This window comes from Pseudophryne corroboree, chromosome 7, assembly GCF_028390025.1.
Source record: "Pseudophryne corroboree isolate aPseCor3 chromosome 7, aPseCor3.hap2, whole genome shotgun sequence".
In the NCBI taxonomy this organism is placed as follows: domain Eukaryota; kingdom Metazoa; phylum Chordata; class Amphibia; order Anura; family Myobatrachidae; genus Pseudophryne; species Pseudophryne corroboree.
Window position 1 is genome coordinate 500,869,321 of NC_086450.1, and position 12,726 is coordinate 500,882,046.

General features: G+C 51.1%; 1 protein-coding gene and 2 non-coding genes across 6 annotated transcripts in view; all 3 read left to right on the forward strand.

The window, feature by feature from the left end:
• Window positions 1–12,726, forward strand: part of TAOK2 (TAO kinase 2) — a 127,610-nt gene that overhangs the window by 71,071 nt on the left and 43,813 nt on the right. For all 4 annotated transcript variants that reach the window (XM_063935265.1, XM_063935264.1, XM_063935266.1 and 1 more), the window contains 3 exons: window positions 5,099–5,305; window positions 5,556–5,684; window positions 5,780–6,016. In XM_063935265.1, coding sequence (XP_063791335.1) covers window positions 5,099–5,305; window positions 5,556–5,684; window positions 5,780–6,016 — 573 coding nt within the window. The remainder of the gene's footprint in view (window positions 1–5,098; window positions 5,306–5,555; window positions 5,685–5,779; window positions 6,017–12,726) is intronic.
• Window positions 10,834–10,950, forward strand: LOC134946937 (U5 spliceosomal RNA). The gene has a single exon (XR_010182484.1). It is a non-coding gene; the product is annotated as a U5 spliceosomal RNA (small nuclear RNA).
• LOC134946874 (U5 spliceosomal RNA) lies at window positions 12,498–12,612 on the forward strand. Its single transcript, XR_010182451.1, has one exon. It is a non-coding gene; the product is annotated as a U5 spliceosomal RNA (small nuclear RNA).

A 12,726-nucleotide genomic window follows, 5' to 3' on the forward strand; every position in this document is an offset into this window, starting at 1 on the left:
CCGGGCAGTGTGTGAGGACTGTGGATGCTCTGTAGGGAGGAAGGCTGGATGTCCGGGCAGTGTGTGAGGACTGTGGTTGCTCTGTAGGGAGGAAGGCTGGATGTCCGGGCAGTGTGTGAGGACTGTGGATGCTCTGTAGGGAGGAAGGCTGGATGCCCGGGCAGTGTGTGAGGACTGTGGATGCTCTGTAGGGAGGAAGGCTGGATGTCCGGGCAGTGTGTGAGGACTGTGGATGCTCTGTAGGGAGGAAGGCTGGATGTCCGGGCAGTGTGTGAGGACTGTGGATGCTCTGTAGGGAGGAAGGCTGGATGCCCGGGCAGTGTGTGAGGACTGTGGATGCTCTGTAGGGAGGAAGGCTGGATGCCCGGGCAGTGTGTGAGGACTGTGGTTGCTCTGTAGGGAGGAAGGCTGGATGTCCGGGCAGTGTTAGGACTGTGGATGCTCTGTAGGGAGGAAGGCTGGATGTCCGGGCAGTGTGTGAGGACTGTGGATGCTCTGTAGGGAGGAAGGCTGGATGTCCGGGCAGTGTGTGAGGACTGTGGATGCTCTGTAGGGAGGAAGGCTGGATGCCCGGGCAGTGTGTGAGGACTGTGGATGCTCTGTAGGGAGGAAGGATGGATGTCCGGGCAGTGTGTGAGGACTGTGGATGCTCTGTAGGGAGGAAGGCTGGATGCCCGGGCAGTGTGTGAGGACTGTGGATGGTCTGTAGGGAGGAAGGCTGGATGTCCGGGCAGTGTGTGAGGACTGTGGATGCTCTGTAGGGAGGAAGGATGGATGTCCGGGCAGTGTGTGAGGACTGTGGATGCTCTGTAGGGAGGAAGGCTGGATGTCCGGGCAGTGTGTGAGGACTGTGGATGCTCTGTAGGGAGGAAGGCTGGATGTCCGGGCAGTGTGTGAGGACTGTGGATGCTCTGTAGGGAGGAAGGCTGGATGTCCGGGCAGTGTGTGAGGACTGTGGATGGTCTGTAGGGAGGAAGGCTGGATGTCCGGGCAGTGTGTGAGGACTGTGGATGCTCTGTAGGGAGGAAGGATGGATGTCCGGGCAGTGTGTGAGGACTGTGGATGCTCTGTAGGGAGGAAGGCTGGATGTCCGGGCAGTGTGTGAGGACTGTGGATGCTCTGTAGGGAGGAAGGCTGGATGTCCGGGCAGTGTGTGAGGACTGTGGTTTCTCTGTAGGGAGGAAGGCTGGATGTCCGGGCAGTGTGTTAGGACTGTGGTTGCTCTGTAGGGAGGAAGGATGGATGTCCGGGCAGTGTGTTAGGACTGTGGTTGCTCTGTAGGGAGGAAGGCTGGATGTCCGGGCAGTGTGTGAGGACTGTGGTTGCTCTGTAGGGAGGAAGGATGGATGTCCGGGCAGTGTGTGAGGACTGTGGATGCTCTGTAGGGAGGAAGGCTGGATGTCCGGGCAGTGTGTGAGGACTCTGGATGCTCTGTAGGGAGGAAGGCTGGATGTCCGGGCAGTGTGTGAGGACTGTGGATGCTCTGTAGGGAGGAAGGCTGGATATCCTGGCAGTGTGTGAGGACTGTGGATGCTCTGTAGGGAGGAAGGCTGGATATCCTGGCAGTGTGTGAGGACTGTGGATGGTCTGTAGGGAGGAAGGCTGGATGTCCGGGCAGTGTGTGAGGACTGTGGATGCTCTGTAGGGAGGAAGGCTGGATGTCCGGGCAGTGTGTTAGGACTGTGGTTGCTCTGTAGGGAGGAAGGCTGGATGTCCGGGCAGTGTGTTAGGACTGTGGATGCTCTGTAGGGAGGAAGGCTGGATGCCCGGGCAGTGTGTTAGGACTCTGGATGCTCTGTAGGGAGGAAGGCTGGATGCCCGGGCAGTGTGTGAGGACTGTGGATGGTCTGTAGGGAGGAAGGCTGGATGCCCAGGCAGTGTGTGAGGACTGTGGATGGTCTGTAGGGAGGAAGGCTGGATGTCCGGGCAGTGTGTGAGGACTGTGGATGCTCTGTAGGGAGGAAGGCTGGATGTCCGGGCAGTGTGTGAGGACTGTGGTTGCTCTGTAGGGAGGAAGGCTGGATGTCCGGGCAGTGTGTTAGGACTGTGGATGGTCTGTAGGGAGGAAGGATGGATGTCCGGGCAGTGTGTGAGGACTGTGGATGCTCTGTAGGGAGGAAGGCTGGATGCCCGGGCAGTGTGTGAGGACTGTGGTTGCTCTGTAGGGAGGAAGGCTGGATGTCCGGGCAGTGTTAGGACTCTGGATGCTCTGTAGGGAGGAAGGCTGGATGCCCGTGCAGTGTGTGAGGACTCTGGATGGTCTGTAGGGAGGAAGGCTGGATGCCCGGGCAGTGTGTGAGGACTGTGGTTGCTCTGTAGGGAGGAAGGCTGGATGTCCTGGCAGTGTGTGAGGACTGTGGTTGCTCTGTAGGGAGGAAGGCTGGATGTCCGGGCAGTGTGTGAGGACTGTGGATGGTCTGTAGGGAGGAAGGCTGGATGTCCAGGCAGTGTGTGAGGACTGTGGTTGCTCTGTAGGGAGGAAGGCTGGATGTCCGGGCAGTGTGTGAGGACTGTGGTTGCTCTGTAGGGAGGAAGGCTGGATGTCCGGGCAGTGTGTGAGGACTGTGGTTGCTCTGTAGGGAGGAAGGCTGGATGTCCGGGCAGTGTGTGAGGACTGTGGTTGCTCTGTAGGGAGGAAGGCTGGATGTCCGGGCAGTGTGTGAGGACTGTGGTTGCTCTGTAGGGAGGAAGGATGGATGTCCTGGCAGTGTGTGAGGACTGTGGATGCCCGGGCAGTGTGTGAGGACTGTGGTTGCTCTGTAGGGAGGAAGGCTGGATGCCCGGGCAGTGTGTGAGGACTGTGGATGGTCTGTAGGGAGGAAGGCTGGATGCCCGGGCAGTGTGTGAGGACTGTGGATGCTCTGTAGGGAGGAAGGCTGGATGTCCGGGCAGTGTGTGAGGACTGTGGTTGCTCTGTAGGGAGGAAGGCTGGATGTCCGGGCAGTGTGAGGACTGTGGATGCTCTGTAGGGAGGAAGGCTGGATGCCCGGGCAGTGTGTGAGGACTGTGGATGCTCTGTAGGGAGGAAGGCTGGATGTCCGGGCAGTGTGTGAGGACTGTGGTTGCTCTGTAGGGAGGAAGGCTGGATGTCCGGGCAGTGTGTGAGGACTGTGGATGCTCTGTAGGGAGGAAGGCTGGATGCCCGGGCAGTGTGTGAGGACTGTGGATGCTCTGTAGGGAGGAAGGCTGGATGTCCGGGCAGTGTGTGAGGACTGTGGATGCTCTGTAGGGAGGAAGGCTGGATGTCCGGGCAGTGTGTGAGGACTGTGGATGCTCTGTAGGGAGGAAGGCTGGATGCCCGGGCAGTGTGTGAGGACTGTGGATGCTCTGTAGGGAGGAAGGCTGGATGCCCGGGCAGTGTGTGAGGACTGTGGTTGCTCTGTAGGGAGGAAGGCTGGATGTCCGGGCAGTGTTAGGACTGTGGATGCTCTGTAGGGAGGAAGGCTGGATGTCCGGGCAGTGTGTGAGGACTGTGGATGCTCTGTAGGGAGGAAGGCTGGATGTCCGGGCAGTGTGTGAGGACTGTGGATGCTCTGTAGGGAGGAAGGCTGGATGCCCGGGCAGTGTGTGAGGACTGTGGATGCTCTGTAGGGAGGAAGGATGGATGTCCGGGCAGTGTGTGAGGACTGTGGATGCTCTGTAGGGAGGAAGGCTGGATGCCCGGGCAGTGTGTGAGGACTGTGGATGGTCTGTAGGGAGGAAGGCTGGATGTCCGGGCAGTGTGTGAGGACTGTGGATGCTCTGTAGGGAGGAAGGATGGATGTCCGGGCAGTGTGTGAGGACTGTGGATGCTCTGTAGGGAGGAAGGCTGGATGTCCGGGCAGTGTGTGAGGACTGTGGATGCTCTGTAGGGAGGAAGGCTGGATGTCCGGGCAGTGTGTGAGGACTGTGGATGCTCTGTAGGGAGGAAGGCTGGATGTCCGGGCAGTGTGTGAGGACTGTGGATGGTCTGTAGGGAGGAAGGCTGGATGTCCGGGCAGTGTGTGAGGACTGTGGATGCTCTGTAGGGAGGAAGGATGGATGTCCGGGCAGTGTGTGAGGACTGTGGATGCTCTGTAGGGAGGAAGGCTGGATGTCCGGGCAGTGTGTGAGGACTGTGGATGCTCTGTAGGGAGGAAGGCTGGATGTCCGGGCAGTGTGTGAGGACTGTGGATGGTCTGTAGGGAGGAAGGCTGGATGTCCGGGCAGTGTGTGAGGACTGTGGATGGTCTGTAGGGAGGAAGGCTGGATGTCCGGGCAGTGTGTGAGGACTGTGGATGGTCTGTAGGGAGGAAGGCTGGATGTCCGGGCAGTGTGTGAGGACTGTGGATGCTCTGTAGGGAGGAAGGATGGATGTCCGGGCAGTGTGTGAGGACTGTGGATGCTCTGTAGGGAGGAAGGCTGGATGTCCGGGCAGTGTGTGAGGACTGTGGATGCTCTGTAGGGAGGAAGGCTGGATGTCCGGGCAGTGTGTGAGGACTGTGGATGCTCTGTAGGGAGGAAGGATGGATGTCCGGGCAGTGTGTGAGGACTGTGGATGCTCTGTAGGGAGGAAGGCTGGATGTCCGGGCAGTGTGTGAGGACTGTGGTTGCTCTGTAGGGAGGAAGGCTGGATGTCCGGGCAGTGTGTGAGGACTGTGGTTGCTCTGTAGGGAGGAAGGCTGGATGTCTGGGCAGTGTGAGGACTGTGGATGGTCTGTAGGGAGGAAGGCTGGATGTCCGGGCAGTGTGTGGGGACTGTGGTTGCTCTGTAGGGAGGAAGGCTGGATGTCCGGGCAGTGTGTGAGGACTATGGTTGCTCTGTAGGGAGGAAGGCTGGATGCCCGGGCAGTGTGTGAGGACTGCGGATGCTCTGTAGGGAGGAAGGCTGGATGTCCGGGCAGGGTGTGAGGACTGCGGATGCTCGGTAGGGAGGAAGGCTGGATATCTTGACGTATGAGAACTGTAGTTGTATCCATTGTTTTAATATTTAATGGTGGTCAGTGGAAGACATTGTTATACTTTGGATACTATGAGCGGGGACAAAGCCTCATCAGAAAATGAAGGAGTCATGGAGTGTCATGCATAGTACCTGCAGGCCATACGCCAACCCTAACCAGCTTCACTTTATCTTTGCCAGGAGTCTGAGCAGTTCCTCCATTGCACGGGCACCATAACCAGCATGGAGAGCAGTCAGTCTGTGCCCAGCATGTCAATCAGCGCCAGCAGTCAGAGCAGCTCCGTGAACAGCCTGGCCGACGCCTCAGACGACAGCGGGGAAATGGCAATGATGCAGGAGGGAGAGCACACAGTGACATCCAACAGCTCCGTCATCCACCGGCTGCCGGTAAGTGTCCGCCCAGAGAGACTGCTGGGAAATGTTGGTATCTTTTGGGTCTAGACCGTGGCCTTGCCCTCTGTAACTGTCCAATCTAAGCAGAGTTATAACTGGAGGGTTCCAAGCTGAATGAGCGTCTGGGGGCATTAGCCGGGGGTAGGAGTAGGAAAAGGGGCATTGTGAGACTCATATTTCCCATACAATGGTCCCCTCGGTTCCCTCACCATTCCTGCAAGTAACACGCTGACTTTCTTTCCAGGCTCACGATAACATCTATGATGACCCATACCAGCCAGAGATGGAGGCACAGCAGTCATCCTCAGCGGCTCGGCGCCGGGCGTATTGCCGCAATCGGGATCACTTTGCCACCATCCGCACCGCCTCTCTGGTAAGGTTCTCTGTGAGGAGTTCTGTGTCTCTCGTGCGTCTCTGCCCGTCTCTCCTTGTTCTAACGTCTCCTCTGTGTGTGCCCTGCCCCACCAGGTGACGCGGCAGATCCAAGAACATGAGCAGGACTCCGCCTTGCGGGAGCAGATGTCTGGGTACAAGCGCATGCGGCGGCAGCACCAGAAGCAGCTGATGGCTCTGGAGAATAAGCTGAAATCGGAGCTGGATGAGCACCAGCAGCGCTTGGACAAAGAGCTGGAGGCTCACAGGAGCAACTACGTCGCAGAGACGGACAAGCTCTCCAAGAAGCACCAGGTCATCTTTGAGAAGGAGGTACGTTGGTTACACTGATGGAACCTGCATGGTGTCTGAGGGAGACAAGGTTGGGGAACATTGAAGGATTGGGAGGTGGATGGGGGTGGGCATTGCTTAAAGAGCAATCTCCATTGTTGGACAGGTTAGGGTCCTCTGGAGGGTATCTGGTTTCTAAGTACGGATACGTCAAGCTTGGAGAGGATAAGGAAACATTGGGCAGCAAGGATGATCGGGGAGTGTGGAAGCAAGAGCGTGCTGGTAGAGTAGAGCTGAGAGGGTAGAGTGTGGAAGATACTCCAGCCTGGTAGAGGATGGACAAGCATGAAGGTAGGAAAGGGGCGCACTAAGCTCAGATAGAGAGCAGGAAGGTAGTGCATGGTACGGACACTGGTGGAGATGGACAAGCATGAAGGTAGTGACAATGCTAAATTCCTTTGTCGTATAAACAACCCTTATGAAGCTAAGAACACTGTACGCTGTTTACTTAAGAAGTACCGTAATGGTACGCTATCTGCGTAGCGATCGCTCAGCCGTAGGCGAGACGCTCAAGCGTCACGTTCGCTCACGGCCCAGTGATCACAGGACACGTTATTGGTTATGTCTAGGGGAATGATTCGCTGTAGCGTAGCGTACGCTCGAGACCACGAGGAGGTCACCAGCGGTGCAGGCGCTCACAGCACAATACCTTTATATTTAAACCTTTTAACAATGTAATGCGCTATATATCTTAATGTGAATACAGGGTGTAAGTGCAACCTTGTGTAACCTGACTAACTACAAAGCTGATTGAACGTCACCGACGCTCAAGTGAACACTTAACACTATAGAAAATACACAGATACTTGTTTAGGGTTCCAAAGCCTATTATCTGTATTATGTCTAATATACTTGTAAAAGGGGATAACAGTACATATGATACACTACAATATAACAGAGACTTCCTAACCACAGAACTAAACAATAAATACAAAAAGACAATACTACACTGACCTAAATGCAATACAATACAATACTACTATGAAGTATTTAAGAGAAAAGAGGAGAGAGATAGAGAGAGAGAGAGAGAGATTGGCTCGCAGAAAGACAATGATTATGGAGAGAACTTACGCACAAAGGGTATGATCGCCAGCGCCTCGATATCCAGCTCCCGATTATCAGCAGATAACCGTTGATGAGAGAGTGAGAGCTGGATGTGGTCGGCCTGCCTATTTATGCTCCACACACAATGCAATCTCCTGGTCCTACAATCCCATTGTCCATTGGCCGAAGGAATTCGGCCCTGCATCATAACAAAAGGTCATAGGGTGATTCATACAGGTGGGCTGTGACGATTTCCAACAGCTCAGGTGGGTGGGAAACTGGGTTTCCCGCCGCATACCTGAGTATGTGCAAATCATAGAAATGGACATAAACTTCTTATGTCCATAACTATTCGCACGAGCGATTAATACGCTCCAAACCAACACCGGAATATTGCTAATTAAATACTCTTCCGATGGGTACCAAACACTGCAGTATGATTCCTGTTAAACCCTTCGTACGATGCAAAGAGGGATTCCTCTGCTCTGGGACATTATACTTTAACCAAACTTACAGAAACTATCAAAGGGATCATGATCTATAAACTACATTAATTGTGAACATTTGTAACTAATGAGTCGCACGCTACGATCACATAAACTCTACCGTAAATGCGCATACTGCGCGTGCGAGTGCACGCTATTGCGGGTATGCGCTTCCACGGGAGAGCGTACGCATGCGCAGCACGGACCAGTGTGCGGTGCAAATATGGCAGTGTGCACTAAGACATTTTTCTGACTTTGACAGTCCACCCTTTGGCAGTCAATAATAACTGCCACAAAATATTTAAGGAGAAAAATGTAAGTCAGGGGTTAATTGATTTCCATGGTTGGGTAGGGGAGGAGAGAGGAGAAGGTGTGAAGAGGGTATGACCTAGTGAGAAAGCAGGAGCATGTGTGTATGAGTCCATGTTTGGAGGGTCATGTATCATCGTGCCGTACGTGTGGTAGATCAAGCTTCGAGGTATTGCGAAGTATACATTTGAATTCCTTCTTATCCTGTGGTACAGGTCTGTGGATGGGCTGTCAAACTTTACCGAGCTCATTTCGGCTGTAGTTGTAACAAAATGGGGATGCACATTTTAGTTGATGATACATGAATGGGGGAGGTATGTGGTTGCTGATATCTGTGCCTGAATTCCCTATCGTCTATGTGTGTCATTACCTGAGGGTTGTAGAGATGAAGATAGAGAACACTTATGAAAAATGCAATGGTATTCTATGTCAGGGAAATGTACGTTCGTCGATTGAGGTCTTGATTGGTGTCGGTTGATCGGAGTCTTCTTCTTTGTGCTTTTGCTCATAAATCGTGAGTAAAGCAAACAACGTCCATGGATTTACAAAAAATGTTGGGCTAGCGTGGTTTTAAAGTTCCTAGGGAAACTGGGGTACCCATGGCATTGTCCATCAAAATCTTGTTTATCAGGTCGTCTGCTCTTCTTCTTTCCATCTTTCCGTTGTCGGCCCCTTGGCTCATCAAATCCTTCGTCTACGTGGGTCTTTGTACCTCGGAGGAAAACATAGAAATGGGTGAAAGGCGGACCGTATACTCATTACATCATTACGTCATGGTTTCTAGCATTGGGTCATAAATCAAATCCAGGTTAATTACAGTTTCCTCACTCCTCAAGCTCATCACTTTCGTACTTTGTTTACACCTCATCAAAGCCTGCCCGCATCTAAATATCAATCCAAACGATATAACGACACCCAAAATACATAGGAGAAACTTTCCAACATCCATTATGACTCCTTGAGCCCAGTCTCCTAAACCGGAGAACCAATTTCGCGGGTTCAACCATGACACCCAACCAGTCAGCTCATTACCTACAGCAGCAAGGGTGAGATTGTGTTTTCGACGAAATTCCCACTTTAATTGCAGAATATCGTCCATCTTTTGGTCTATGACCTCTACCGGATCCTCGGTGCTATTTGTGATATACGTGCAACACTTTATGCCGTACTGTGTTGCCAATGTAACACAATATCCGCCTGTTACTGCTGTAAGATAATTAAGAATCATCCTATGCTGAACTAGTTCTGTTTTGTAAGCTTGAAGTTCTCTTCCAGTGTATCTAAACGTGTCATCATACATTTCAGTGATATTATCTAACAAATTGGCGAGTGCGGAAATGTATCTATAATTCATCACACCTCGAGCGGTGCGAGTGAAATCTAACGCTACCAGAACCTGAATCCCGGTGGATTCATGGATAAGATCAGAGGCCGGATGCTCTAACCTTTCTGACAGTTGTCTTTTAACAAGGTGCTCGTAATGAGTGTGAGTATAAGGAGCTTGGGCACCACGGTGTATGTCCTTCATTTTGTCATGTGTAACAGTCATCACTTCAGGCAATACTTTCTTTATCATCCACTAGGGGTCACTGGAGTACTCTTGGGGATATGGACGGGCGTAGCCGAACAAGGGCACTGAATATTTAAATTTAGGACCCTCCCCCCCCTCCATATCCCCGAGTACCTCAGTGTACGACCTCAGTGTTTTTTCGGTGCTCACAGCACGAACAAGGCTTGTGGTATATCCACACTTGGATTTTTATTTTTAAATTTTTATTTTTAATTTTTATTTTTACACCAATGTACCAGTACTCTGCACTGTAACGAGCGGCCGCACGTCACTCAGACGCCGGCCGCTCTTCCAGCAGGGGTGATAACCGAGCGGCCGCACGTCACTCAGACGCCGGCCGCTCTCCCAGCAGGGGGGTGATAACCGAGCGGCCGCACGTCACTCAGACGCCGGCCGCTCTCCCAGCACGGTAACCGAGCGGCCGCACGTCACTCAGACGCCGGCCGCTCTCCCAGCACGGTAACCGAGCGGCCGCACGTCACTCAGACGCCGGCCGCTCTCCCAGCCACTGTACGCGAGCGCCGCTCAAGCAGCCACTCTGCGTACCCGGGTCTAAAGCTCCGAGCGGCCGTACGTCACTAAAGACGCCGGCCGCTCTTCCAGCGCTGCACCCGGCCACTGCTGTATGAGGCGCCGCCCGTTCCTAGGGCTCCCCGGCGCAATATAGCAGCGCTCCCCGGGTTTCCCCAAGCTCCCTGCACTCGCTTCCGGCGCTGCACAGGGAGAAGCTACATCACAAGCAGCGCGGCTGCGGGGGGGGTGACGGTGAGTAAAGCCCATAGCAGCAGCAAAGGCTGCATGGGTTAATACACTGCTCAGTTCTAAATAAGACACTGCTCAGTTCTAAATAAGAATAATTCACTGCAGGCAGTGTTGAGAAAAGCCATAGCAGCAGAAGGCTGCATGGGGTAAGACTGCTTAGTGTTTAAACAGTTAATGAAAATAACTGGAAGGCTAACTAAAGTATAAGGCTGCATAATGTATTGTAAACTGCACGGAGTTTACTGTATAATAGACCTGTAACTGTAGAATAGGCTATTGAGCCTATATTTAAGGTATAATAGGCTATTAAGCCTATATATTAACGCTGCAGCAGGTAACCTGTCCTGTGATTTTCAGTGGAAGCATGGCATGAGGTCATTTTAATCATTGCTGTTCTTCCAGGTTATAATTCCAGACCCATACACCTATACTCCACAAGGAGGCGCAGGGGTGTTAGTAGGAATTTTTGGTTCAGGTTTTCACATAAGTTAGCCATGTAATCTGTATTTCTAATTAATTCTAGAACATTCCTGCCCTACATCTCTCAGCCACCAGAGGCGCAGGGAAGTTAGTAGGAATTTGGTTCGGGTTTCATATGCCCATGTGAACTGCTTTTCACATAAAAGAAAATGTTTTGATTTCTCTTCATATCTAATAAATCTTTCGTTTGTTGCTAAAGATTTCCGTAGAGAGAAACAAGCTTGATAACATATATATATATATGACACATAATAACTTCATTAAGTCGTGCAAGTGTCTGTCTATTGCCTATTATTTTCTGGTGTCTGTCTACATAGCGAGTAAGGCTATAGTGCAGACTAGAAATAATTTTAAAAATCCTATGTTAACATTGGCAATTCAAATTAAAAGAGCGGTAACATCGGAGTCTCGGAATGACTCCGCCAGCCCTAACAAAAGACAGTCTTCCAAAGGGCCAATTTTCCTTTGGGTACCAGAGTGTTTATTTAACTCGATTCTATGTCAAATTATAACTACGAGTGAAAAGGGTACATTAGACCAGCACTCAGATAGTGCGGGGGGGTTGTTAACAACCATACATAATCGTTTCCAAAAGGACGCGACCCGCCATTGCTAGATGATTTTCTGTCAAAAACCCAGGATACATTTGGGTCACTAGAATCTATGTATCAAACAATGACGATCACTGGTAAAAGAAGCCGCAGAGTATATCTGTAAAGCTTCTGCTAACGCCGGTTATTTTCATTGTCGCTAGTTAAGCGCGACAAGGCCAGAGCCTGGTTGCTCATAAATTTGAGTATATTTGTAACGGCGTTTTATCCCTTTATAAGGAACAGTCACGCCTTGTAACGACAGGACGTTACAGTCAGCAAGCCAGTGGTTTGATGACTTCTTTTACAATTGTGGAAGCGCGTCTTTACATGTTACATTTGCGAGGTTTCAGGACTTCAACTCATACAGGTCTCAGCTATTTACAGCTTAAAGGACAAAACTGCCTCTGTCAAACGGTTGGCAGGTTGTCATTTAGTCTTTGCTGGTTTATAAACCAGGCAGTAGTACGCCAACAGAGTCAGAGTTACTTATTCCCCTCTGTTTGAGCAAAACCAAACAGCTCCGTTGCAATATCAATCAGCAAGTCATTTACTACAGTTAGAAAATGGATTTTCTGCGGTTAGTATTGGCTTATTGGAGCCACACAATTGCAGAATTGCATTTGAATGCGTATTTACCCAGTCCGGTTTGTTCTTCACAGGTTCTAGCGGTTGCAGATCGCCACAACCATTAACCATTTCATGTCTACCGTTGTTTATCGCTTTGGGTATTTACCAAAGGGAGGTTGGGATGATAACTCATCTCACATAAGAACTCTGTCTCAACAAAGTTCCTTTAACTTGCGCTACTAAGGTATACTGCGGTAGCAGATCAAGTTCGAAAACAATCACATCTAATTCCGTCTAAACGATGTCAATGCTTAGGTAAGATGATAAATACGGCAAGACTTTTACCTACTACACCAGCAATAACAAATGTACGTCTAGTAATTAGTGCAAAACACGCACACTAGCGGTACATTGGTGTATTCACCTATTAAGAATAAAGATGTGTTTTCAATTTAGTTCGCCACCCTTCACTCGCGTTTCCCACAGAGGGAAAAGGGTGCATATACTCTGGACGACAGTCGCAGAGGGTCAGGATTTGTAGTTAAAATCAGCAACAAAGGTTCTAAAACACGACAGATTGCTGTCGATAAAGGTCCTAGAACTCTGTGCATTTTACAATGCAATACATGATTCGCTTCAGTCTGACCAGGTATATACTCTGGTTTCTCTTAAGAACGAATAAATCTTTCGCCTTTTACTAAATATTTCTGTAGAGAGGAATAACCGTGAGTTTCATGTAATTTTTTGATGCCTGCCTCACGCTGGGCTTAAGCAGTCAAACAAGGCAACGGCAGTTGCATACACAACAACCAGTAAGAACCAAGAAGCCGCATGGTAATGCAGCATGTGACTCAAATCCTCAATGGCTTAGAACACCATTAT